We start from the raw sequence: 26,404 nt of genomic DNA, 5'->3' as shown, positions 1-26,404 counted from the left end.
GATGCCTAGTGGGGAGAGCCCTTTGTAGATAGTTGTTTGGCTTGGAGGGTAAAAGCAACTTGCATTTTTGCTCTCTGATGTTCTTTGTCTTTCTGTAGCCCAAGGGAAGAATGCATCTGTGCCCAAACCCTGCTTCTGCAGCTCCTCCAGAGCTGTTTCTCCGTGCTGCAAGGAGACGTGTCGGCCACCTCTGAGGACGCCAAGGCTCCAAGCATGAGCCGTAGGCGGGTAGAGGCCGCCAAGGAGCTCTACACACACCTGTGTGATGGTAGGGATTGGGATTCTTCTTTACTGTGACCCTGAGCTCGTGGCCTGCAGGGCCTTTTGCTTTAGAGAACAGGGGGTCCTCTGACCATGCAAACCCAGGAAAGGGTTTACATCTTTGGAAAATGAGTTTCCATGATCCTCTTTTGAATCATTATTTGGAGTTCAGGATTTAGTCCCTCTTCAACGACTTCTTCCTGGTTTCTGATATACAGTTGTGTTATATTGAGAGTAATTGCTATCACACTCCAGTCTTTACTTCAGCTGAGACACGGGGATGAGGCTGATAGATTGAGGTGGGGGAGATGATAATATTAATTGAGAATAAAACACATGATCATCTGAAGTTATTTTTAAGGCTTCGCCAAGTTGTGTCTCAAAAGGACAGAAATAATGTAAAAACTGGTACATAGAGTCTTTATTTTTGTTAAACAAATAAAAATATAATTTCTTTACATTGCCTAGCCTGTACAGAAGTATTTCTTTGCTCTGGTAGCGAGTGTATGGGCTACAGACGATACATATATTGTAAGTGAATAGGTGGGATATATTAAAGCCGATTATTCATTTTTATCAGTGGTGGATAGGGTGGATGGAGACTCTGCACCCATGGAAATATTGAAACAAGAAGTCAGGAATACCCTTCTTAATGGGGCTGCCGTCTTCTTTCCTGATCGACAGACCCGGCGGGACCATCTCTTCACCATGATGGTAATTATTTACGTTAAAAGTATGGATTCCATTCCAGAACTCTGTTGGGGTGAAACTTATTAGTCTTTGTTTTCTCTGAATATCCTCTCAGTTTCAGTTTCCCAAATGTGTATTTAATACTGTGTGCAAAGTTTTGTGTGGGACACAAGTATCTAAGGACATAGCGCTGTACTCAGGTTGGGGATGAGAGATAATCCTGACCTCTGTTTTAGAACCTGTTGAATCACAAAGGGAGAGTTTAGTCTCCTTCAGCTTTATGACATGCCTACAACCAAGTGTTCTTTTTAACATTTTAACCTTTTATTTAATATTTATTTTTATTTATGTATTTATTTTGGGTCTTAGTTGTGGCACATGGGATCTTTCATTGCGGCGCGTGGGCTGTTCGTGGTGGTGCGCGGGCTTCTGTCTAGTTGTGGTGCACAGGCTTCTCTCTGGTGGCGCGTGGGCTCCAGAGTGTGTGGGCTCTGTAGCTGCGGCATGAGGGCTCTCTAGTTGTGGCGCGTGGGCTTAGTTGCTTGCAGCATGTGGGATCTTAGTTCCCCGACCAGGGATCAAACCTTAGTCCCCTGCATTGGCAGGAGGATTCTTAACCACTGGACCATCAGGGAAGTTCCAACATTTTACCTTTTTTTTTTTTTAAATAAATTTATTTATTTATTTGTGGCTGCATTAGGTCTTCATTGCTGTACGCGGGCTTTCTTTAGTTGTGTTGAGTGGGGGCTACTCTTCCTTCTGGTGTGCAGGCTTCTCATTATGGTGGCTTCTCTTGTTATGGAGCACAGGCTCTAGGCACGCGGGCTTTAGTAGTTTCAGCACGTGGGCTCAGTAGTTGTGGCGCTCGGGCTTAGTTGCTCTGCGGCATGTGGGATCTTCCAAGACCAGGGCTCAAACCCGAGTCCCCTGCATTGACAGGCAGATTCTTAACCACTGATCCACCAGGGAAGCCGCCATTTTAACTTTTTATTATGGGAAAATTAAACACAAAACTAGATTAAATAATACATATAATGAATCCCTCCAACCCCCCAAGTGTACTCATCACCTAGATTCAATAATGATAAACTTAGGCTAATCTTGTTTCATCTGTAATATACTTCACCCACTCCCACCCCCCATTATTATTTCAGAGTAAATCCCTGACTTATTTTATTCATAAATATTTCAGTTTATATCTGTAAAGAAAATACAACCAAGTTTTAATCTTCCCACCCAAAATTATGATTTATCCTAGGAATGCAAGGATGGTTTAACATTAGAAAATCAGTCAATGAAATCAGAGAGGAAAAAAATCATATTGATAAATGCAGAAAAAATTTTAATAAGATTAACTTCTGATGATGGTTCAAACAACAAAACCCTTAGCAAACTTGATATAAAAGGGAAGTTCCTTAATCTCTTGGAGGGCATGTATCCAAAACCTACAATAAACAATGTACTGGTCTTTGGGACACTGACTCGTCCCTTCCAAAGTGAGGTATAAAACAAGGATGCTTACTGTCACTGCTTCTCTTTGATATTATATTAGAAGGCCTAGCCAGTGCTGTAGGACACGGAAAAGAAATTTTAAAAATAACAATCAGAAAGAATAAAACAAATAATCATTATTTGTCTGTTTAGACAAACAACTATTAGAAGTACTGAGAAGACTTTGATGAAGAAAACGAGATGCAGCATTTAAAAGGGCATTTCTGTATGTAACAACTAATTAGTAAATGCAATAAAAGTGCCCTGTCGGATGCATAAAGCCCCATAGAAACAAAAAAGGGAATAAAAGAAGCATAAAATGTGATGCCAAATGACTGCAGTCTGTTTGGGGGCACTGCCACAAGGAAAAACTGACCCTATACGCAACAGGTGTTTAGAGGAGAATCTTGTTCAGGTTAAATGATGGAGGATTTCCAAGAGGAGGGAGGATCTTTGGTTGTTTTCAGCTCTCTGCAAAATTTCCGTATCAGCTTGAGGGATCAGGTTTTTTTCTTCTAGTTTTATTGAGATATATTGACATACAGCATTGTATAAGTTTAAGGTGCACAGCATAATAATTTGACTTACATACATCATGAAATGATTATCACAATAAATTGGATGAACATCCATCATCTCATATAAATTAAAGAAATCTCAAAATTAAAGAAATCTCAAAATTAAAGAAACAGAAAAAAAATTTTTCTCCTTGTGATGAGAACTCTTAGGATTTACTCTCTGGACCACTTTCATATATAACACGCAGCAGTGTTAATCACATTTATCATGTTGTATGTTACATCGCGAGTATTTAGCTTATAACTAGAAGTTTGTACCTTTTGACTGCCTTCATCCAGTTCCTCCGACCCCTGCCTCTTATCTCTTTTTCTATGAGTTTGTTTGTTTTTGAATTATAATTGACCTGCAGCACTACATTATTTCCTGTTATACAGCATAGTGATTCAATATTTCTGTACATTTCAAAATGATCACCACGATAAGTTTATTTCATGATATGTCACCATATGAAGATATTACATAGTTATTGACTATATTCCCCACACTGTACATTTCATACCTGCGACTCATTTAATCTGCAGCTGGAAGTTTGTACTTCTTAATTTCCCTCATCTATTTCTTCCCTCCTTCCACCCCTCTCCCCTCTGGGAACCACCTGTTTGTTCTTTGTATCTATGACTTTGTTCCTGTTTCGTTATGTTTGTTCATTTATTTTGTTTTTTAAATTCTACATATAAATGAAATCATACAATATTTGTCTTTCTCTGTGTGACTTATTTCACTTAGCATAATACCCTCTAGGTCCATCCGTGTTGTCACAAGTGGCGAGATTTTATGGCTAATATTCATTCATCGTGTGTGTGTGTGTGTGTGTGTGTGTGTGTGTGTGTGTGTGCGTGTGTGTGTATCTCACATCTTCTTTATCCGTTCATCTGTTGATGGGCACTTAGGTTGCTTCCATATCTTGGCTATCGTAAATAATGCTGCAATGAATATGAGGGTGCATATATCTTTTCTAATTAGTGTTTTTGTTTTCTCTGGATAAACATCCAGGAGTGGAATTTGCTGGATCATATGGTAGTTCTGTTTTTAATTTTTTGAGCACCCTCGAAAGCTATTACTGTTTTCTATAAAGGCTGCACCAATTACATTCCCACCAACAGTGCATGAGGGGTTCCCTTTGGATCAGTTTTTACTTCGTGAGTTTTAACCTTTGACAGTATCAGCTGACTCTGAATTGTGGATGAATCTCTGTCCCACTTGTTTGCTGGAAGCATTTATCAGGCAGCTGAGCAAATGGTTTTTTTGTTAGCTCGTGTCCCACACGGAAAAATAGAGGACATGCGACCTCTTGAATGACATTGCTGTGTGTTAGGAAAGCAGCTCATTAGCTTTTCCTTTGCCCATCTATCTGACAGCAGTGGTAAGGTCTATACTTTTTTTCGCTTCTCGTGCAGATGAATTGAACTGCTGTCATTTGTGACCATATCTTATCTCTCCCAGCCTCTTGTGCCAGGCAGGGCCCCGGGTCTTAAATCCTCTGGAAATCTCCCCCAGTGCCTTGCATAGCAATAGGTGTTCAACACATTTATTGAATTAAGAAAAAAAAAAGTGCCCCCAGAGTAACCCATAGCCTCATCAGGGGGTGTGATTCCTTTAACTGTCACCGTAGGCTGTTCGGACTTATACAGGGAAAGCTTAGATCCTGTTTAAAAAAAACAAACAGAAAGCTCACAAGAAAGGTGCTCTGTCTCTGTCCCCTCCTCTTGGGATGGCCTGCCCAGGGATGAAAATAGACATCTTTTGGAAGTCACCTTCCTAAACATTTGCATCAAGCTTTCCTGCAGGAAGGCTTGAAAATGTCAGCTTCAGCAATGAACAGAAGCAAACCTGCCGTCTCTTGGTTCTGCTCCCTCTTCGCGCTAGGCCAGGTCTAAGTTGGGCCCGTGAGGTGGTCTGCTGACCCCGGCTTTCCCCATGTTTGGGATCAGTGGGCCGTGGCATTTTGTGCTGCTCTAGGGCTCTAGAATGTTGTGGAATAGATTTCCTGAATCCGCAGTGTCTTGTTTTCTAGAAGAATGTCACTGAGCAGGAACACAAGCAGTCCCTGCAGCTCACTTTCCGCTCACTCTGCACGTATTTTAGGTAAGTTTACAGTTCTTTTCAGTTGTCCAGTATTTCAGATCTTTGCAACGTTGTTTTCTTGAGCTCTCCCTTCCTTTCATGTGCTTTTGGAGTAACCAAGTACTTCCCTCACTCAGCCAGGTTTCTAGAGTGAGGTATCACTAGACTCAGAAGTGACCAAAATAGTGGTAGAATAATAGTCTTGTCAAGAGTTTGCTCCAAGTCCCAGTCACTGTAAGACACTTTAGAGTTGAACCCATGGGGAATCTCCTTGAATGCTTCAGTTTCTACATGATTTTTGAAGACAAAAAAGAAGCTGAAGGAGTTTGGGGTCCAGTCCTCAAGTCTAAAAACCCAGATACCTTAAAGCCCAAGCCCAACTGCAGAGGCACAGAGTGGTAGTTTAGCAAAACTTGTGCTGAGAGGGGTGACGTGGAGACCATTACCTGCTTTGACTCCCAAAGAAGCTCATGGGCCTGTAGGTTGCATTATTAGATGTATAGACTCTTGAAGGAGGGAGGGGACTAAAAGCCTGAGCAGCTGTCTGCAGGTGAGACTATACCTGGTACGGAGGCCAGATTTAGAGGACTGTATAAAATGTCTTCAGAATCGAGTATCAAGGATGATGAAAGAGGCTGGGGCTCATGTGAAGAAACTTTGAAGACACAGGGAATGTTTAGCCTGGATTGTCAGATTAGCAGTCATGAGATTAGGTTTATTTCCTGTTGGTGGCCAAGGTGATTTATTCATCATATTTATTCCCTGGAATCTTTTCTAAGGACTTGAAGATTTATGGGCCTGTGCTTACATAAGTACATGTGGACAGACAGTGGCACAGACCCAGCTGGGACCCTGGCCTTTTCCTGACCCAAACTCCTCACATCCCATAGAACTGACAGTGAAATCTTGCTAGGTTCTCTTTTGGAACCTTTTGAGATAGACAGCGTGAAAATCCCCTTCCTGAAACAAGGTGTCATGACTAATTTGTGTCCTTTCAGTGATAAGGATCCAGGCGGCCTTCTGCTGTTACCTGAGAAAGGCGACCTGGCCGACACGGACATCAGTGAAGTGCTGGCCGTCATGAGCACTCTGCTCTCTGTTGCTGCTCGAGAGGTAACTGATGCCGCTCTGTTTCCTTTGCCTCTTGCCTTTAGGAGACAGGGTAGGGCAGTTGTGGCTCCTTCCCCTTTAGCCCTCATTTATAGCATGATTGTAACTTTGCCTACGACTGTCACACACGAGCACAGAGGTTTCCCCGCCTGCCTTTGCTTCTAGTTAGCAGCTCCTGCAAAATGAGCGAGAGGTTGCTTCCCTGCCCCTTGGTAGTCAGCCAGCAATAAATACCTGAAAGTGCTCATTAAGACTCCCTTTGAAAAGGAGGAATGGGTATTTACTGAGTGCCCTTCTGGTGTCAGTCAGTGAGCCCAGCGCATAGTCATATATTTGTGGTGTGAATTCTGTGGAAAAAGCCTTTAACTTTTTTTAAAATTTAAGATTACTTAGCAAACCCACAGGCTAATCAAATCTGAAAAGATGGTCTCTTTTTTCCTGTGCTAATGATATTTTAAAGTTTTTTTCTTTTCTTTTTTTTTTTTTTAACATGAAGGATTTTGTTTCTCAAAATGTAGTCCATTTGTCACCTGGATCAGAATCGCCTGGTACATTGTGGCAAACATTTGGATTTCTCGGTCCCACCCCAAGCTACTGATTTAGAGTCTCTGGGGGTAGGGCTTAAAACTCTGCATTATATCAAGTACCCCCAGAGATTCTGAAGTAGCAAAGCCCTGTAGTAGGGGACCAAGCACTACCTCTCCGGATAAAATACAGGAACCAGGGAGGTAGAGGAGATGTGGGCAGAGTACAGACCACACCCTTGATGTGTTTAATGACGTGGCTGAACTTGGTGTCTTTAAATCTCTTATGTTTTTGTTAGTGCTTTGCTGTTTTCAGGTTGCTTCTGGAGCCATGATTTCGTTCATTCCCAGCTGCCTGCATTGATAGGCCACTCAGCACTTACCCCCCCCCCCCCATTTGCTCACAGGGACCTTAGAGAGCTTTCAGTGTGCTGGGTTGTCATTTGTAGTGTGCTAGGTCACACTGGACTGGCCACTATTTAGACCTAATATTAGTTTAAATTCAGGGTTATTTTTATTTTACTGTGATGCCTGTGTTCTTTAAGGTAATGTATTGACTTTATAAGCCTTAATTGTTTTTAATCAATGCTCTATTTTCTGCTGTCACATTAATGTTCTCTTTGGTTATTTTCTCCTTTCTGTCTTCTTTCCAGACCCATCTCTTGAGTCTCCCTTAAAAATCTTACTCCAGACTACTGCCCATCAGTTTTTGCTCTGCCCTGGTTAGCCGTGTCTCATTCTCATCTGTTTTTATTTCTGCCATTTCCCACACTTTCCCTTTCTCCTGGAGCTCATCTAAATTCTGTGTTTCCCAGACTGCTGATTTAAGTTCTACGTTCCCATCATCAGTGCCCCTGGGCAGAAGACTCCAGTGTTCTCACTGGTTTTCGTGGGTGTTAATTCTGCCTCCTGCGTGAGTCGGTATGTGCTGGAGCCAGGACTAAAACCCAGGCTATTCGACTCTTAGTCTTGTCCCCTTTCCACTTGGTCAGGTGTGCTGTGAGTTGTACGTAGAGAAGTGAGATAGCATTTGTCCAAGAGAATTCCTCATAATCTTCACTATTTGGAGATCACGTGATTGTCTTTTCTTCCCTGTCACTTTCCTGTGATACAAAGGAAGTTAGAAACCTCACCAAACCTCCCAGGCCAGGGATCACTGCAGCCATTGAGATATTTCCTTGAATTATCTTTTTGAATAAGAAACATTTATGGTTGTACTAAAGAAGAAGAGTTAGATTTAAAAAAACTTTTTTTCAAGGTGGTCAGAAATGTACCTAGTCTGAAAAATTTCTCGCAAGTCTGTTAATTCAGTAGAGATCCACGAGAAGCCTGCTGCGTGCCGGGCCCTGTGCTAGGCATGGGGGTACAGTGCCAAAAGAGCACGGTCTTGAGAAGCAGGCAAACATGTGATCAGTCATAATACAGTAAGGGCCTAAAAGCGTAGGTCTTGTGGGTACAGAAGAGCACACCTGACCCCATCTGGTGGAAGAAGGCAGTAGAGCTTGGGAAGGGCTTTTTGGAGGAGGTGGTGCTGGAGCTCCTTGTGAGCCCACAAACGGAGTCTGATCAGGCATAGAGGAAGGGGTGTTCTTAATATAACAGCATATGTAAAAGGCCAGTGACAAGATGGGGAGGAGCAGGTATTTGAAGAGGAGAGTGCTAACGGCTAGGCTTCGAACATGTTGGGTTTATGGTTCTGGGAGGACTTCAGGTGACAGTGTCTGGTGGGACCCTCAGGAGCTGAGTCAGTGCTGGAAATGGAGATTTGCCGTCACTCACCAGCAGGTGATAGTTGAAGCCATGAATGTCAGTGTTCTCTCATCGCCTGTGGGCATCTGTGTAGAAAGGGCAGCCAGGAGAGTAAGAAGGAGAGGCAGGAAGAAAGTCAGGGGCCACAGAAGCTGAGGGAGGAGAGAGCTTCAAGTAGGACCGTGGCTGGCACAGCTCCCAGGGCTGAGGTTAAGTGGGGAGGCTTTGCTCTCTAGGTGGCAACTAATGCCTTTGAGGAATGGCTTCAACGAGTGGTGGGTGCAGGAGGGGTAGAGTGGCAGGGAGGGGAAAGGCAGGCACAGCAGGTGCAGGCAGCTTTTTCAGATGGAACACATGTACACAAATATATATATTGATGCACACTTTAAAGAAACAACTATCCATTTTAAGAAGTGGAACATTACCAGTATTTTTGCAGTCTGCCCCTCCCTGCCCAGTGCCCTTCCATGGCTCACCTTCCTCCTTCCTCATCAGAGGTAACCACCATTCTGAAATTTATATTCATCATTTCCTTGTGTTTCTTTCTACTTATCCCTACATAGCAGGCTTGTTTTCCCTGATTTTGGTCTTTAATGGAATCATGTGGCATTCAGTCTTCTGGGACAAGTTTTTTTCACCCAACAGCATTTTTGAGATTCATGCATGTTGATGTATGTGCTGCAGTTCTCCCCCTCCACCCCCAACCCACTGGTACACAATATTCCCCTTATGAATCTGCCATAATTTATTTATCCATTTTACTTTGGAGGGAAGGGAGAGTTGGGTTGTTTCCAGTTCGGGGCATTTACATGGAAGTAGTATATCTTGTGGTTTGTAGGTGCAAGAATTTATCCCTAGAGGTCATTTGACTCTTCAGAGAAACTGGAGAATAAAGATGATGGTTAGAGAGCTGTAGTGGGATAAAGAATTGTCTTTTAAAATGGGAGAGATCTGATTGAAGGCTCAGGGGAAGGAGCCAGAGAGAAAAGGAATTATTGAAGATGTGTGTGTGTGTGTGTGTGTGTGTGTGTGAGTGTGAGTGTGAGAGAGAGAGAGAGAGAAGATAACCGTGGGATAAGGTTCCTAAGGGGTGGAAGGGGGAACGTGGAGTCCAACATCTATAAAGGCTCTGAACAGCTGGAGGGCAAGAGAGGAGTTTTCATAATGCCGTCTTTCTTGGTCACTTTTGGGTTGAAAGCTCTGTCATAAATATTCCCCACTTCCCTAGAATCTCTTTGTGTCTGACAGCTGCTCTCTTACAGAATGCCCCTGGCTGTGTTCTGTGAATGGCCTGTTGTAAACACTTTCCATTTCTCTCCTCCCTTGTAGTGTGAGCTGCTGATGGTCGATGGGGCCCAAGGGGAGGTGGGCTCTGTGCTCTTCTCCCTATTCTGGTCTGTCCAAGGCAGCCTGCTGTCCTGGTGCTACCTGCAGCTGAAGAGCACAGACTCTGGAGCCAAAGATCTTGCCGCTGACCTTATTGAAAAATGTGAGTTTCAGTACAAAATCCATGAAAACAGAGAGGTGTTTGGGTTTGACTCTGTGTGTGCTCTTTTCTTAGTACCTCACATAGAACAGAGTGTGTGTTGTTTTCATTTCATTATTACAAATCAGATCTGTCTTCGGGTTGTTTTTTTCTTCTTAAAATGGAATTCTGTAGCATGTCTTTTTGCTCAGTTTCCTGTCTGAATGAAGTAGTATGCCTAAGTGTTTTTATTGTACGGTTGGGTCATTTCACGGCCTAAACATTGCCTCTGCGGTCATACAGCACTCTTAGATGATACTATATTCTTCAGTAGAGTCTGTCTTCCCTGTTTTAATCAAATTATCCAAAAAAGAAAGTCTTGAACTTTAAAAATCTAAGGTACATGTGAGCACTTCTGTGATCTTTGCTGGTACTGAAAATATTCATGTCCCATAAACCCACAGAAAATATTCATGTCCCATAAACCCACAGAAAATTATACAAAACCCAACGGGTTCTGAGAAGTTGTATGTAGAAAAATCAGTTCCATCAAACTTGGTCTCAGCAGCCACGTCAAAAATGCTTACAGCATTGAGTCTTGGCTCTTCAAGTTTGGCCTGTCACATGGCGTACCTAGAGGCGGGCCCTTTGTAAACAAAGGGAGAGGCAGACCAGCAACTGGGTTGGTCAGCCATGTACCTTCACTTATAAAAGGGATATCTCCACCCCATGGAAAAGTAGCAAAGACAAAAAAAAAAAAAAATCACTCACTTTAAAAGTAAACTTTTACTGAGATTCGCAGTGCTTTTCCCTCCCAGAGGAAAACGTTTGTATGACACTGAAATGGTCTCATGGTCTTCTCTGACGGGGAATTCCCTCTACAGCTTCTGTGACCCTCTCCAGCTTTGTCCTTGATGATGACCAAGAAAGTGATGTTTCTACCATATAAAATATTAATTATTTTCTTTATGTTTTGGCAGATGTGGGACAGTTTCTGGCACGCATGAGAGTGATTTTGGAATCCCTTTTGTCACAGTATAGCGGGAAAACTGTAGTAGAAAAATTATGTAATTCGGTGTTTTCAATGGCAGCTCGTCAACTGGTAAGACAGAGTGGCAGCCATTTGTAAGGGGTGGGAGGGGGCGAGTCTGAGGTGGACGCTAAGTGCTTCGTTCATCTTCCTGTAGGTGATCTTTCTGCTGGACTTTTGCACATTAGATATTTCACACTGCACGCTCTTGAGAGAGTTCAGTGCCCTGACAGAGCTGTTGAAGGAGCTCTGCAGTGACCCTGATGGAGGACTGAACAAGGTACCTCGAGTTGGCATTTGAACCTGCTTTGTATCCCCTCTTAGGAACGCTGTGACCACACGTAATGAGACATACCACTCAGTTACGGGTCTACACGAATAAGTTACCTCTAGAAGAGCCCCCTCTGTTTTATCAGTACTTTATCAGTGCCTATCAACTTTATCAGTGCTGGTTTTGACAGCAAGAATAAATGCCAGTCTGAGTTGATTTGGTATATGGTCAGCATTAGACAGGAGACACAGAGGAAGCTGTACATAGATTAATTTAATTGTTCTACAGCACATGAAATTATATCAAAACCATGTGAATGATTAACCAAATTGAAGTCCAGAAGAGAAAATCTGTGTTGAAAGGCAAATTAGAGGGTTGGGTATTTAAAAGCATTTTCTCCCTTACTCAGCCTTACAGGACAAAATGTTTTTTCACTGTCTTGTTTGAATCTCACAACTCTGTGGGAGTAGAAAGGGCGTATATTTTAAGGCCTATTTTAAAGACAAAAAAAGCAAAGACTGAAAAAGGGAGGGAGAAGACAAGGTGGGCTCGGGTTTGCCAGGGTCCCAAATAGGAGTGTAAGGTCTTTCATGCTAGTACTGGAACTTCATGCTGGTACTGGTTTGTAAGAAATAGTTCTTACAGATAGTCATAGTTAGAAAAATAAAAGCTAATCAGAGTTACTATAATGCAATAGAAACCCCGTGTCTTCTCTGCTGAATAAATGTATGTTGATCGATATGTATAGATGGGAACATCAGGTATATTTTTAGCCTGTGTGATGATTCGTGTAGGGATGTCAAAGGCTACTGTCTGGGGCACTGATGCACAGCAGTTTCCTGTGTGTGGCTGGATGTAGAGTGATGAAAACCCTTCTTTCTTAACTCGTTTGTCTACATAGCTGGATGTGGAGACTTGGCAACAGGAACGTCCTGTGGTGTTACATACGTGGACCAAGGAGTCTGCTCACAACTATGAAAATAACTGCCATGAGGTGTCTGTCTTTGTTAGCCCAGGGGCAACCTATTTTGAGGTGGAATTTGATGAGCGATGTGAAACTGAGAAAAGGTACAACTCACCTGTTCTTTTTCCCCAAGCAATAATGGATCAGAAATGAGAGACGGAAAGTGATAAAGATTATGCTTTCACAGGTATGATTATCTGGAATTTACCGACGCTAGAGGTGGGAAAACACGCTATGACACAAAAGTCGGCACTGATAAATGGCCCAAGGTGAGTGATGTTCCCAGAGAGCCATGCGATACTTGTTTCTGTGTCAATTCTTCTCCTTTTGTCAGCCTCAGGCGGTAATAGAGATATGGTCTTTGAAGGGAAGCACTTATATTACACTTTCGTAAAAGGAAGTGCTTATAGCAGAGTTCAATACCTGTTTTGTAAATAAAGTTTTTTGGGGATACAGCCGCGCCCATTTGTTTGTTTCATCTGTAGCTGCGTTGGCACTTCAGTGGTGGAGTTGAGTCATCGCAACAGAGGCTGTATGGCGCAGAAAGTCTAACGATTTACTCTCTGATTCTTCATAGGAACAGTTTGCCACCCCTGGTTTATATCACATTGTCAGAGTAAATGGGGAGTTGTAATCCTTAGCAAGAAAGGGCCAGTGAGTCCAGGAGGGCCCTGACCATGGTGATGAAAGCCAGGATCTCCCTCACAGTTAGGGCCGCATGGTCTCTGGGGCTGGGAAGTTAAGTCCTGCTTCACTGTTGACCTTCTCTCTGCTGTCAGCGGTCTTGGTTGGGAGCAGAGGAGCGGGCAGCATGCTCTCTGGCTGAGTAGGTGGTGGGCAGATGGGCATCTGAGGTTTAGAAAACCGACCAGCAGTTTTCAACTTTGCTTCTTCATAAGATGCAGTTGTGAATTTTCTGTTTCAGTCACTCCGTTATACATTTCTCCTTTAGTAGTTTTGGTGGGGGTGATAAGATATAATGGTGAGAATATAGACCAATTTTTTTTTTCTTTTTTTTTTTTTTGGCCATGTGGCATGTGGGATCTTAGTTCCCTGACCAGGGACCAAACCCATGCCCCTTGCAGTGGAGGCGCGGGGTCTTAACCACTGGACCTCCAGGGACCAATTTTATATTTAGACCAATCTTATATTTAGATCTTTCTGAGTCGTGAAGAACATGCTTATTATTGAAATGCTACCTTCTCTAATCAGTTTGACCACATGACTTTTTTGTTTGTCTCTAGAAAGTGACCTTTAAGGCTGGTCCCCGGCTGCAGTTTCTCTTTCACTCTGACAGCAGCAACAATGAGTGGGGCTACAAATTCACCGTCACTGCCTATGGCCTGCCTGATGTCGCCGTGTCTTGGGGCTTGGATTTACAGCTCCTTGTTTCCCGGCTGATGGGACGCCTCGCTTCCCAGTGCATGGCACTCAAATCCGTGCATCGTAAGTCCACAGACCATCCCTTCCCTTCTTGCTAACAGCCACATTGAAGAGCAAGGTAGTACCCCTTTTGTGTAAGTTGTTTCCACATAGCAGCAGAGCAAAGGGGATTGATAAAATTCCCTTTCAGTTTCCTTTAAACTAAACCACAATAAGATGTCTGCTTGACTCAGACACTGGGGCACATTGCCAAGGAAGGACATGGTGGATTCCCTGTCTGTGGAGGACAAGTGGGGAGGGAGCTGAGTTTGGGCAGCATTGTCATCATTGTTTTGTGAGTCAATTTTGGTATACTCCAACAAGAAGGCAGAAATATGGAATAAATTAATTGTATATTCTCTAATTATCTGAATATTTGTGTGAATATGTATAAATATGTGAACATGGATTTAGCCTTAAAGTGATTTCTTCAACTTATTTGTTAAATTCATCCAGGGATGAGTGAAACAAGAAATAGAATGAAACTTGCTAGCGTATTTTATTTCTATATCATGTCTTGAGTTTTTCCTCACTTTAAAAGTAAAACATCATACAAAAATTGCGTAACGGAAAAAAGCCAAGGGGAAAAGCCATTTTTAATCCTGATACCCAGAGATAACTATTATTAACATTTTAATCTATTTCTATTTAGTCTTTTTTCTTTGTTTATTCATAAACACATACATGGTGGGTATTTAATTATTGCTGCTATTTTTTTTACAAACTTAAGTTTATGAATTGTGAACATGTCCCCATAATGAAACGTTTCTAAATGGTCTCCTGTTATACCCTAGAGGTAGTTCCCATTCTGTTTTCAACTTACTACACGGGTTAAGTCATTTCAGAGGCACCTGTAACTGAAGCTGTCGTAGAGAATGGTAGCATTTCAGGACTGCCTGATGGCTTGGGTTCATTGGGGTATTTGTTTATGAAGTATCACAATTATATTCTGCTAAATGTGTGTGAATTCCCTCCAAGTCTTAATGCCCAAGTTTTTTTAAAACCTTTTCTTCACCAGTTCAAAGATTCTCAGTATATTAAGGAAAAAATAGAACTCTCATCAGCCTTCTTTTTCTCTTTCCAGAGTTAGGAAGTAACATGGCAATACCTCAGGCAAAAATGGCATTAGTCCTAAACTCCCCCTTGTGGAAACCTGTGTTCAGGCACCAAATATGTCCAGAGTTGGGATTAGAAGCAAGCTGGCCCACTCACCCACCCCAGGATAATAAGGAGGTATTTGTTCTTCTCTTGTCTTTGTATTTGGAATGGGAAATGTTTACTAATATTTATTACTTTAAATTATAAACGTCTTTGTTTGTATCTTATCACCCCCACTGAGCTGTTAGCTCCTCGAGGGCAGAAACTATATCCCTTGTTCACTTGGGGTCCCCACTGCACCACAGGGGCCAGTGTAACGGTCTTCAGAAGTATTGACTGACTGACTCTTCAGTGATATACAGTAGGTGCTCAGTAAATCTCTCTTGATGGAGTTATTAAACAAACAAGTCGAGTCTATTTCCGGTGCCCGCTGAGTCAAACTTCAGAATAAATGATTTATGCTGTACTTATTTGTTCTCCATGGAACAGTAACACATTATTTAGGCTTATAATAATTAAAAACGAAACAAGTTTGCCCACTGTCTCTTCTTCATCTCTCCGCCCTTCTCTCTCTGCTCTACTACTTTTCCTCCCTTCTTCCTGCCTCCCCCTACCCCAGTTCTTCAGTAGTTAATTGCTGAATCCAGGGGTTCTTGCTCAGCTTCTCTTCTCCTTTGCCTCTCTGCTCCTTCTCTTATTCCATGGCAGCCCACTGTCTTCTCTTAATCTCACCACTCCATCTACTCCCTTTATTGACCTCTCTTCTTCCTCCTTCTCTAAAGAGTAGGCTTCATTTGGGCTTTCTCCCCTTTCCTGCACCCCACCAAGACTTGATGCTGTCTCCTCTCTTCTGTTGTCATATCTGTGTGAAAAATACCTAAATGTCAGTTTCCAGCCCTGGTTCTTCTCTCAGGCTCCAGTCATGTATCCCCATCTTCCTGTCAGGTATTTCCATTTAAGTGTTCTGATGCCCTTTAACTCAGAGGTGTAAAACCAGGACGTCTCCCTGGACTTCTCGCTCCTGTTACTGTCATTATTGTTTCCCAGGCATTGAACCACTGCTCCCTGGCATCACCTTTATCCCCACCTTGTTCTCACCTTTCCTGTCCAGTCAGCTGCAAGCCCTGTGGCTTCTTCCTTGAGATGTTCACCACTGTCTGTCTCCTCTGTCTCCATCTTTATTCAGACCCTCATCTTGCACTTGCGTTGTTACATTGGTACCTACCAAGTTTTTTTTAATCACTGCATTATCTTGTCATTCCACTGCCAAGCACCATTAATGGCTCCCCGTTGCCCACAGGGTGAAGTCTAAACTCCTCAGTGTGACAGTCAAGGCTCTCTACAGTCTCCTTTCACCTTACCTATCTGACTCTAGTTCCCACCACTCCCCAGCTGAGACTTCAGGCCAGGTCAGTCTCCCCACTGACTCTTAACTTTTGCTCATGGTTGTGTTCCTCAGGGCCAAACCTGCGCAGTCTTCAGGGTCCAGTCCAAAGCCCGTCCCCTCCAGGAGGCTTTCCGTAGTTACTTTAACCTGCCAGGAGCTCCCCCCTGTGGATTCTCAGCACTGGGTGTCCCTTCTAGGCATTTGGCACTTGATAATCTTACGCTTTACAGTAGTGGTAGCTTTAATGCTTTTAATGTTTTATTTATGTTTACCTTTTTTTTTTAACCCATGTATCTGTCTGATCTCCCCCAAGTAGATTGAAACTTCCTGAGAGTAAGCACCGTGTTTTATACTTCTGCTTTGGCCTAGTAGGTGTTCAGTAAACTTTATTTTTTGAATGAATGCATTAAACATGATGGTTTTTCTTGTTGTTGTTGTTCCCAGGTTAAGAACATCCCTGATGATCCCTGCCACCAATTTCTTCTTGACTTTGCACAGTCAGATCCTGCCCAGAACTTCTGTGGGCCATATTCAGAACTTTTCAAAGGATTCATACAGGCATGTAGAAAACAGGCCCCAAAGACAGATATAGTTGCTGGTTCCACTATTGATCAAGCTGTGAACGCCACCTTTGCTGCTCTGGTGTATCGCACTCCAGATTTATATGAGAAGCTGCAAAAATATGGTAACTTATATTACAGGGAATGTTTTTGATCTGAAGGCCAATTGCTAAGTTTTAAGAAAGCTTATCTTAAGTGAAAGTTGTAAAATATTTTGGAACATAAACATACTTCTACAACTATAGACTTCATCTTGTCAGTCCTACTTTGCCAGTCAAAAGATTTGTGACCAATTTATAGTTAGGAGATTGCAGTATATAGCAAGTAGCCTTGAGTTTCCTAATTAGCAGGTAATTTGTAATCCAGAATTCTCATGGAAAACTGGCGAGAAGTTTAATGGAAAGAAACCTTAACTTGGGTTGTAGTCCCAGCTCACAAACTAGAAGTTGTGCAGCTTCAGGTTAATCAGATAACCTTTCTGCACCTGAGTATCCTTATCCGTAAAGTTTAGATTAGCTCTAACATGCTAAGAAATTCCAATTTAAACCTGAGATGTTTAGGTAATTGAATGTGCTGATAACCAAGGAGGAAATGCAGGTATTAACTCCATCTTTAGACTTGCAGCTTCTTTGTAGCATCATCCCTGCTTGGTTTCCTTCGTTGATAGCCTGCTCCTTGCCATTTCTTTTCCTCATGTCCCCCAGGGATACCATCTCTGTGTATTTACTATAAGTGTAGACTGCAGCCTAACAGGACCCACGGAGAGGGAGGGTCTCTCCCTACGCATAATCTTTCAGGGGAAAAACATTTCAAACCCAACGTAAAGACAAGTTATGGGCTGTCCCACGCACTTTGGCAGGATATGTGTTCTTTCCATGGTGCTGATGAAAGAAGCAGGAACAAATGCTTCCTTTCTTAGAGTAGGTAATTGCTCATTGCTCTAATTATTATTATTGTTGATATTATTAGCACTGCTACCTTTATTGCTTAGTCTTGTGTGTCCCACATTGCAGAGTTTATTTCCTGATGTCCAAATCATCTCAATTACTCCTTCAAACCTTAATATTTCCTTTAAGAAGCTGCTCAAGTAAATAAAACTGTACTGAAGCATGAGTGGTTTAAGTAAACAACTGTCACATGGGAGAGTATATTTCTGCTGGGGATGAGGGGCCTGCTGACCTGTATGGTCTTGGAAAAAAAAATTCGGTACATGTTTCCATAATCAAATTGTAGTAAGACAACTGGACAGCCTTTGTTACCTGTGGGAACTTTCAGTGGAAGGATAAAAGCCTTGTGAGTTAAAAGCTGAGAGATAGAACTCTCCCCCAGCTCTTTTTCAAATCATGTTCAGCTATCACATACCTATTTGCAGTTAAGAAACACACAATGAAATGTAGGAACTAGAAATATTTTACCGAATACAAGTTGTTTCTAGAATACCTACCACTGTTGCTTTGAAAGAGGTAAAGTTGGTTCCCAGTTCTTTCTGTCCCTGCCTCTAAGGGGCTATTCATGGGTTCTTCAAGACTGAACTACTTTGAGAGTGGTCCTTGTCTAGCTAATTTGCTCATCTTTGTCTAAAAATTTGTCACCCTTTTGGGTTAGAAATGTACGGGAGGAGTTTTTCAACTAGACTCTAAGCTGCTTGAGGGCAGGAACCATGTTTTTTTTTTTCAGCATAGTGTTTCCCAGTGCCTGGTATAGAGCCTGGCACATTCTAGGTATTCAGAAAATACATTGCATTTACATTGGCTCAACAGAGAGTGTCACTGTGTTCTAGTAGTTTATCCTTTGGTTTTTAGATGAAAAGGGACAGGCCTCATGGGTCTTTCTTTAAAAAAAAAAAAAAAGAAAAAAGAACTTTTTTGTTATTTTTCTAATTATAAAAATAATACCTATTCATGTAGAAACTTACAAAGTACAGAAGAGCTTAAAGTAATTATCAACTATAATCTCACCACTTCAAGAACATTTTTCTGTTATCATTTTTCTATATATCTACCTGGCCTTTTATTTAGGTATATTTATATGTGTACGTATGTATATATACACACCCTGTTTTTACTATGTATACTCTTTTTAAATAAGACAATTTTGTACATACTGTTTCATTATCAGCCTTTTTTACTTAATATATACCATGAACTTTTTTCCATGTTTTTTTTTTTTTAACATCTTTATTGGGGTATAATTGCTTTACATTGTTGTGTTAGTTGCTGCTGTATAACAAAGTGAATCAGCTATACATATACATATATCCCCATATCCCCTCCCTCTTGCGTCTCCCTCCCACCCTCCCTATCCCACCCCTCTAGGTGGTCACAAAGCACCAAGCTGATCTCCCTGTGCTATGCGGCTGCTTCCCACTAGCTATCTATTTTATATTTGGTAGTGTATATATGTCCATGCCACTCTCTCACTTCGTCTCAGCTTACCCTTCCCCCTCCTCACGTCCTCAAGTCCATTCTCTACGTCTGCATCTTTATTCCTGTCCTGCCCCTGGGTTCTTCAGAACCATTTTTTTTTTTTTTTTAGATTCCATATATATGTGTTAGCATATGATATTTGTTTTTCTCTTTCTGACTTACTTCACTCTGTATGACAGTCTCTAGGTCCATCCACCTCACTACAAATAACTCAATTTCGTTTCATTTTATGGCTGAGTAATATTCCATTGTATATATGTGCCACATCTTCTTTATCCATTCATCTGTTGATGGACACTTAGGTTGCTTCCATATCCTGGCTATTGTAAATAGAGCTGCAATGAACATTTTGGTACATGACTCTTCTTAAATTATGGTTTTCTCAGGGTATATGCCCAGTAGTGGGATTGCTGGGTCATATGGTAGTTCTATTTTTAGTTTTTTAAGGAACCTCCATACTGTTCTCCATAGTGGCTGTATCAATTTACATTCCCACCAACACTGCATGAGGGTTCCCTTTTCTCCACACCCTCTCCAGCATTTATAATTATTTTTTACTCACTTTTAATAATTTTTATTTTGCTTTTAATTTTTTTATATTTTACTTTTATATTTTTACTTTTAATATTTTACTTTAACAGTATATCCATTTCAGATGCGGTTTGTTTGAAAAAAGTTAGTTTGAAGTAACACAGAGAACCCATTACAGGTGTTTGTGGTTTAATTGATAGTTTTTTTCCCCCAGTCCTCTCTTAGGAACCCCCATGTGCAAGTGTCAGGGGAAGAGTTTTCCTTTGCGGAGATTGGGAGGTGACTTTGGGCTTCATGTTGCAGTAGTGAATTGTGTTAACTGAATGTAACCTCTCCTTTCCCCAGTAAACAGTGGGGGCAAGACAGCCCTGAGTGAGGAGTTCGCACAGGTGTATTCCTTGGCAGATGGGATTCGAATATGGATGGTAAGGTTTTCCTTTGCATGTGATTTTTATGCATTTTGAGTTTTCCCACCATGATATCATTGAATTAAGGTAAGTAGCTCTCTTCTCAAGAATTTAACTTTAGGAATGTTTTTCAAAACTAAAGTTCAGTGATGTGAATGGATAAAAAATAATTTAGAACCCTTGAAATCATAATTTGGTGAATGTTGAGATTGTCAGAGTAAACAGGGCTCAATTGAGCCCCCGCTTACCTCCTTCTGTAACCCAAAGGCTGCTCGGTGGAACCTAACCTTTTAGACTAGGGGGAAGAGCATTGTGTTAGATGACAGTTTTAGGCAGAGGAGAGCACTCTTGCAAAGGAGAGGGCTTTCTGCATTTTAGAAAAGTAGTTCTGCAGCATTGTTCATGACAGCAATAAACTGGAAGAACAAAATGTCCCATTTATAGAACAGACAAAAAGATTATATATTATATTACTGTATAATGCTGTATTACAGTGAAAGTGAATGAAGTAGAGCTGCCTGTATCAGCATGGGTGGTGCTCACAAATGTGATGATGAGCAAAAAATAGCAAGTTGTAGAAGAATGTGTAGGTATGATATTCCTCGTATAAAGCTTAAACATAAACTAGATCTGTTATGTACATAAATATGTAGTAAAATTATACAAATGCATGGAAATGATAACAAATTCAGGAGAATTGTTTTTATTTCTTAGGTGTGGAGATGAGTATATATTAGTATTATTTATATATATATTTACAACCACCTTAAATATTGTATAGTAATTGAGAAAGCAGTCTTAAAATAAATGAGTAGAGGCTGGTAATAAGAGTGAAAGCAAGAGACTAGTTGTGGTAATTAGATGAGGATGGCTTCTGCTACTTGGGAGATAAGATAATTAGACTGTGTGATTGATCTGAGTGGTGAACAGGCAAATGGAATTTAGGACTGTTTCCGTGTTCCTGGTTTGGGTGACTTGGTGGGTGGGTAGAAGCGTTGACCAGAATAGGAAGAATGGTCTTGGATCTGGGAGTGGGGTGCTAAGTTCAGTTTGAGACCTGTTATGTATGAGGACATCTAGGTTATTTAAGACACCTAGCTGGAGAATTTAGTAAATGTGAAAGAATATAAATGTCAAGGCAGAGATAAGGATAACTTCAAATCATTGGTAATAGTTTTTTTTTTTAATGTATGAGTTTATCCAGGAACAGACAGCCTTGGACAAAATCCACAATGATTAGAACATAGTTGGTGCTCAATGTAGACAAGATAGATAGATGGAGACCCAAATGAACAGGGACTCTCAAAAGAAACTAAAAGGTATCATCATCAGAATGGTGGCGGGTGGATCAGAAGACTGTGTTGACAAAGGAACCAAGACAGTAATAGCAATTTAAGAAAGTGTCCGATAAAGTCAGTGGCCACACACAGTTCAAGTAAAAAGGATTTGGCAATTGTGACAAAGCACATTGTAGATTATGCTTCTGGCTTAGCATATGACAGACTGCCGATGATTGGACAAGATACCAGCCTTCTCTCTAAGACCTTGGTCTACATACATCACACATGGTCTTCTCTCTGGGCTGTCAGCACCATGGCCCAAACTGTGACCATTTCCTGTGCTGGTACTAGAAGCACCATTCTCTGCCTGGCAGTCTCAGCATCACTTAGAGGTGTCCCCTCCTTCGGAGGAGAATAGAGATCAACTTGTGGTTCAACCTCTGCTGCAAACCGGGTGTGTGATTTCTGGCCACACCACGCGGTTTGCAGGATCTTAGTTCCCCGACCAGGGATTGAACCCATGCCCCTTTCAGTGGAAGCATGGAGTCCTAACCACTGTACCGCCAGGGAAGTCCTGAGACCTCACGTCTTTATCTGTACTAGGTCAGCTTTAGGTAAGGGCCCCTCCAACTCCAGGGTTCTAGAATTTTTTAAAGAATAGGGTCATGGTTACAAATCCCTCCCAAATAACACATAGTTGAAAAGGAGGTGGTCTTGCAGATAGACCTTTAGGCAGCTTCAAATCCTGAATTATTTCTAGGACAAACAAAAACAGCTCAGTCCTGTGCACAGGACTGTAAAGTTCTCCAGGATCTCAACACTGTGTGCTTTTGAAGTAGTTTGCTGTGGCTGCCCTTGCTTCCCTGTCTGGACAGCGTAATTATGTGGCTCAAATCCTTCCCCAGTTAGAGATGAAGCAGAAGTCCCTGATGAGCCTGGGGAATGAGGCAGAAGAACAACGCGGGCCAGAAGCTGCTGAGGTGAACCCCGAGAGCCTGGGTGAGTGCCATCTCCAGCTGTCATCACTGGGCCTTCTGTTTCCATTTTGTAGAAAACCAATGACCCACCTTCTAGATAAGTTTAGTTGAAGCTGTGTTGGCCTAGGGAAGGTAACACAGGCACTAAATGTATTTTCCAAGGATGTTCACAAATAGAGAAGTGCCAGTTGTTAATTGTTTATTAACATGATCCAGACGGAGCATCTTTCTAATTACTTTCCTTAGGAGGCACGAAGTGCTTTTTGAGCTACATCTTGTTATGTTTTTAAAGTGTATTCACACTAAATATTTAATGAAATTGAAGAATTACTGTTAACTTTTAAAATTTCATGGTTATGTTATTATTTAAAAGTTTTTTTTAGTGAAATATACTGGAGATTTTACAGATGAAATAATGTGATGCCTGGGATCTGCATGGAAGTAATCCAGGGAGTGGGGAGTGGGAGTGGGTGAAAAAAAGACTGGCCTTGGATTGATGGCTGTTAAATCTGCGCAAGGGGAAGGGTCCTTATACTATTCTCTCTCTATGTATATTTGAAAATGTCCACAATAAAACTTTAAGTGTGCTGATGGTAGTGCTAGGGAGATTTTGATGTATATAATGAGAGAAAATTTGATTCTGTCCTGTCGGTAGATGTGTATATCACTGTGTTAATGGAGGTATTTCTTGTCCTAAACTGTAGAGTTTAAGTAGGTTATTTTCAATGCAAAAGTAGGTAACGAGTTTAATTTCGACTTTTTTTCATTATCTTTCTTGCATTTTGCATTTAGCGAAAGAGTGTATTCAGAAGAGTCTTCTACTACTGAAATTTTTGCCCATGGGTGTAAGTTCAAAAGAAGGCTGTGACAAGTTGGTGGCTGTAGATGACACAGATCATCTGCGGCCACTGGACAAGCGCCAGAGGACAAGCTCTGTGGTGGAAGAACATTTCCAAGCCTCCACATCTCCCACCAAAGCAGCGCCCCCTGCTGTGGAAGATAGGAGTCCTGGCTTGGATGTCCAGCCCACGCTGCCGCCCAGCAGTGGTGCTCCTGCCACGGAAGTGTCCTCTGCCACAGCCGAAGAGCCCTCATCACCTTCCACTCCCACCCGGCGGCCTCCCTTCACCCGGGGGCGGCTCCGGCTGCTCTCCTTCCGCTCAGTAGAGGAGGCCAGACCGTTGCCCACAGTGAAAGAGAAGTACCCTGTGCTGAAGGATGCCATGGACTTCATTAAAGATCAGTCACTCTCCCACGAGAGGTGAGCGCCTTCTCTTTTCAAGCAGCAGGTACCCAGTCTTGTCAAAGACTTGAAGTTCATGTTAAAAACAAGCAGATAGGGCTTCCCTGGTGGCGCAGTGGTTGAGAGTCCGCCTGCCGATGCAGGGGACGCGGGTTCGTGCCCCGGTCCGGGAAGATCCCACATGCCGCGGAGCGGCTGGGCCCGTGAGCCATGGCCGCTGAGCCTGCGCGTCCGGAGCCTGTGCTCCGCAACGGGAGAGGCCACAACAGTGAGAGGCCCGCGTACCACAAAAAAAAAAAACCAACAAAAAAAATGAGCAAATAATCCTTGGAGGACAGATCAAGATTTGTCTTAGAATGTTCAAGAAAAGTTTTGATTTTGTTTTTCTTTTAAAGAAGTATTTTTTTCACTTGAGATTTGTACATTATGCTATATATCCATTATATCAATGATGTACCATTTGGATAAGAAAAGAAACATTTCTCTTCCTAGCTGCCAAAACAAATTTGTCTTATTTTAACGCTGGGAGAAATTTAGGATTTGATATTTTTGGCAAAATTACTTGTCAGTGGGCCTATACCTCTGGAAGTATTGCGTATTTTAATTTCCTTTCCTAAGTTTGTCCCTGGTTTACCACAGAGACAGAGTTCCTTTTTAATCAATTAATTGTTCAACGTGAGTTGTTGGGCTTCTGGACAGTGAACTGATTTGTAGTGCTGCTGAGTAATGACTAAACGTAGCAAACAGGTCTTGCTATCCTTCCTGAATGATACCTCACAATAGTGTTTCCTTTTTATTAATACGGCATCAGAACTTGGGTAGGGGTCTGTTTTCTTTCTGCCCCAGCTCGAGAGTTTTCTGGGTGTTCCTGACTTGAGTTCTGTCTCCAGTGTTGTAAAGGTTCTTTCCTTGAGGAAGGCCCAAGCCCGGAGCATCCTCGAGGTCCTGAGGATCATTCAGTGTTGTACAGAGTCCCTTGGGCAGCCTCACTGCTTCCACCCACCTTTCATACTTTTCCTGTTGGAGCTTCTGACCTGCCAGAAAGAGTTTACCAAGTAAGTCCAAAGTACGAGGAAGACAAGCCGTGGGGTCGTTTTAAAGAAATCCTGATTGTCTTCTCTAAGTAAGAGCTCTGTCATTTCCATGTAGGATACAAATTCATGTTTTTGAACAATTCATTCTCTCATTCTAAGGAAAAATGGGTTCTAGCCTTTCAGTAAGTAAATACCAGAACATGTTTATTCCTCTTGATGAGTTTATCAGCTTTATTTTACCAATGAGGGTTGTATTGCCTGTGCACCCGTACTCATCATTTGGCTCCTGGAAGCTGGGGGCCACATTTAATGCTCATTTACTATAACAACATAAATCTAGGTACCTCACAAGGTTGTTTCAGCAGCCACTTGGTAAACACCTCCCGAGTGTTGTCTCTACCAGCCACTGTTCTAGGTGTTGTATATAGCAGTGGGCAAGGCAGACAAGATCCTTGTTCTAGTGGAGCTTGTATTCTGTTTAGGAGAGACAGACAAAACAAAACAAACACAAACAAACGAAAAATATGATCTATAACCTGGCTATGTGGTGATTTCATACAGAGTGACCTACTTTGTGTAGTTGGGTTAGGCAGGCTGAGGAGGACATGGAACCAAGGCATGACTTGACCAGCTGAGATCCGGGGGAAGAGCACTGAAGGCAGAAGGACCACCACACAGACCCTAGGGTGGGGGATTAGCCCAAGGAGCAGAAGGAAAGCCAGTGTGCCTGAGCAAGAGAAATAGGAGGAGGTGAGGTCGGAAAATCAGGGCCCATATTACGTAAAGCTTTGTAGGATATGGTTTAAGGTGTTTGGATTTTACCCAGAGTTGCAGATGGGAAGTCCCTGGAGAAATTTAAGCCCAAGGGGAACACACTGTGATATATCTTTATGAAAGATACTTCTGGCTACTACATGAAAAAGAGTGGAAGGAAGAAAAGCAGTGGAGAGACTGCTGCAGTAGCCCAGGCAAGAGGTGGAGGTGGTTTGGACCAGGAGATAGTACTGGAGAAGGAGAGAAAAGGGTGAGATTCAAGATACACCGTGGAGGTGGAGTTGTAAGGACTTGTTGATGGATTAGACGTAGAGGGTGAATGAAAAGAGTCATGGGGAAAGAAACCTCTAGGATTTTGGCTTGAGCAGCTGGGTGGATGGTGATACATTTTACTGAGGGGAAGAGTATGGAAGGAACAGATTGGGGTGATAATCAAAAGTTTTGTTTTGGCCATGTTAAGTTTGAACTGCTTCTTTCATACCCAAGTAGATATGAGAAAATAGAGATAAGAGTCTAAACATCTCAGAAGAAACCAGGAGTAGGGATAGAATTTGGATGTTGTCAGTATATAGATGGTATGTAAAGCCGTGAGACCAGATGAGACCTTCTAGAAAGAGTGCAGAGAGATGGACAAGAGGGGGCTCTGGACTGAGCATTAGGGGCACTTCTTTATTTAGATGAAGCCAAGCAGAGGAAGAGGAGTCATGAGGAGACCAGGGAGTGACCACCAAGAGCAAAAACCAGGGGATGGTGGTGCCGTCGAAGCCGACAGAGGAATGTATCTCCAAAGATAGGAATGGGGCTTCCCTGGTGGTGCAGTGGCTAAGAGTCCACCTGCCAATGCAGGGGACACGGGTTCAATCCCTGGTCCGGGCAGATCCCACATGCTGTGGAGCAACTAAGCCTGTGCACCACAACTACTGCACCCGCGCGCCACAACGATTGAGCCTGCACACCACAACTACTGAAGGCCATGCACCTAGAGCCCGTGCTCTGCAACAGGGAAGCCACTGCAATGAGAAGCCCGCGCACTGCAACGAAGAGTAGCCCTCTCGCCGCAACTAGAG

General features: G+C 42.4%; 1 protein-coding gene across 8 annotated transcripts in view; it reads left to right on the top strand.

Annotated features, from left to right (window-relative positions):
• Window positions 1-26,404, top strand: part of ZZEF1 (zinc finger ZZ-type and EF-hand domain containing 1) — a 128,053-nt gene that overhangs the window by 59,498 nt on the left and 42,151 nt on the right. For 6 of the 8 annotated variants that reach the window (XM_027130730.1, XM_027130728.1, XM_027130725.1 and 3 more), the window contains 16 exons: window positions 99-268; window positions 842-975; window positions 5,036-5,106; window positions 6,084-6,198; window positions 9,798-9,957; window positions 10,914-11,035; window positions 11,121-11,243; window positions 12,136-12,302; window positions 12,386-12,467; window positions 13,443-13,644; window positions 14,705-14,853; window positions 16,550-16,790; window positions 19,968-20,047; window positions 22,215-22,308; window positions 23,079-23,547; window positions 24,420-24,584. In XM_027130730.1, the coding sequence (XP_026986531.1) occupies window positions 99-268; window positions 842-975; window positions 5,036-5,106; window positions 6,084-6,198; window positions 9,798-9,957; window positions 10,914-11,035; window positions 11,121-11,243; window positions 12,136-12,302; window positions 12,386-12,467; window positions 13,443-13,644; window positions 14,705-14,853; window positions 16,550-16,790; window positions 19,968-20,047; window positions 22,215-22,308; window positions 23,079-23,547; window positions 24,420-24,584 (2,544 nt within the window). The remainder of the gene's footprint in view (window positions 1-98; window positions 269-841; window positions 976-5,035; window positions 5,107-6,083; window positions 6,199-9,797; window positions 9,958-10,913; window positions 11,036-11,120; window positions 11,244-12,135; window positions 12,303-12,385; window positions 12,468-13,442; window positions 13,645-14,704; window positions 14,854-16,549; window positions 16,791-19,967; window positions 20,048-22,214; window positions 22,309-23,078; window positions 23,548-24,419; window positions 24,585-26,404) is intronic. The other 2 variants (XM_027130734.1, XM_027130727.1) reach the window with 1 other exon arrangement.

Source organism: Aethalodelphis obliquidens, unplaced genomic scaffold, assembly GCF_003676395.1.
Source record: "Aethalodelphis obliquidens isolate GAN/ISIS:26980383/991018 unplaced genomic scaffold, ASM367639v1 scaffold38, whole genome shotgun sequence".
Taxonomy (NCBI): domain Eukaryota; kingdom Metazoa; phylum Chordata; class Mammalia; order Artiodactyla; family Delphinidae; genus Aethalodelphis; species Aethalodelphis obliquidens.
The sequence above is the reverse complement of the archived record's forward strand: the minus strand, read 5'-3'. Positions and strand labels throughout refer to the sequence as shown.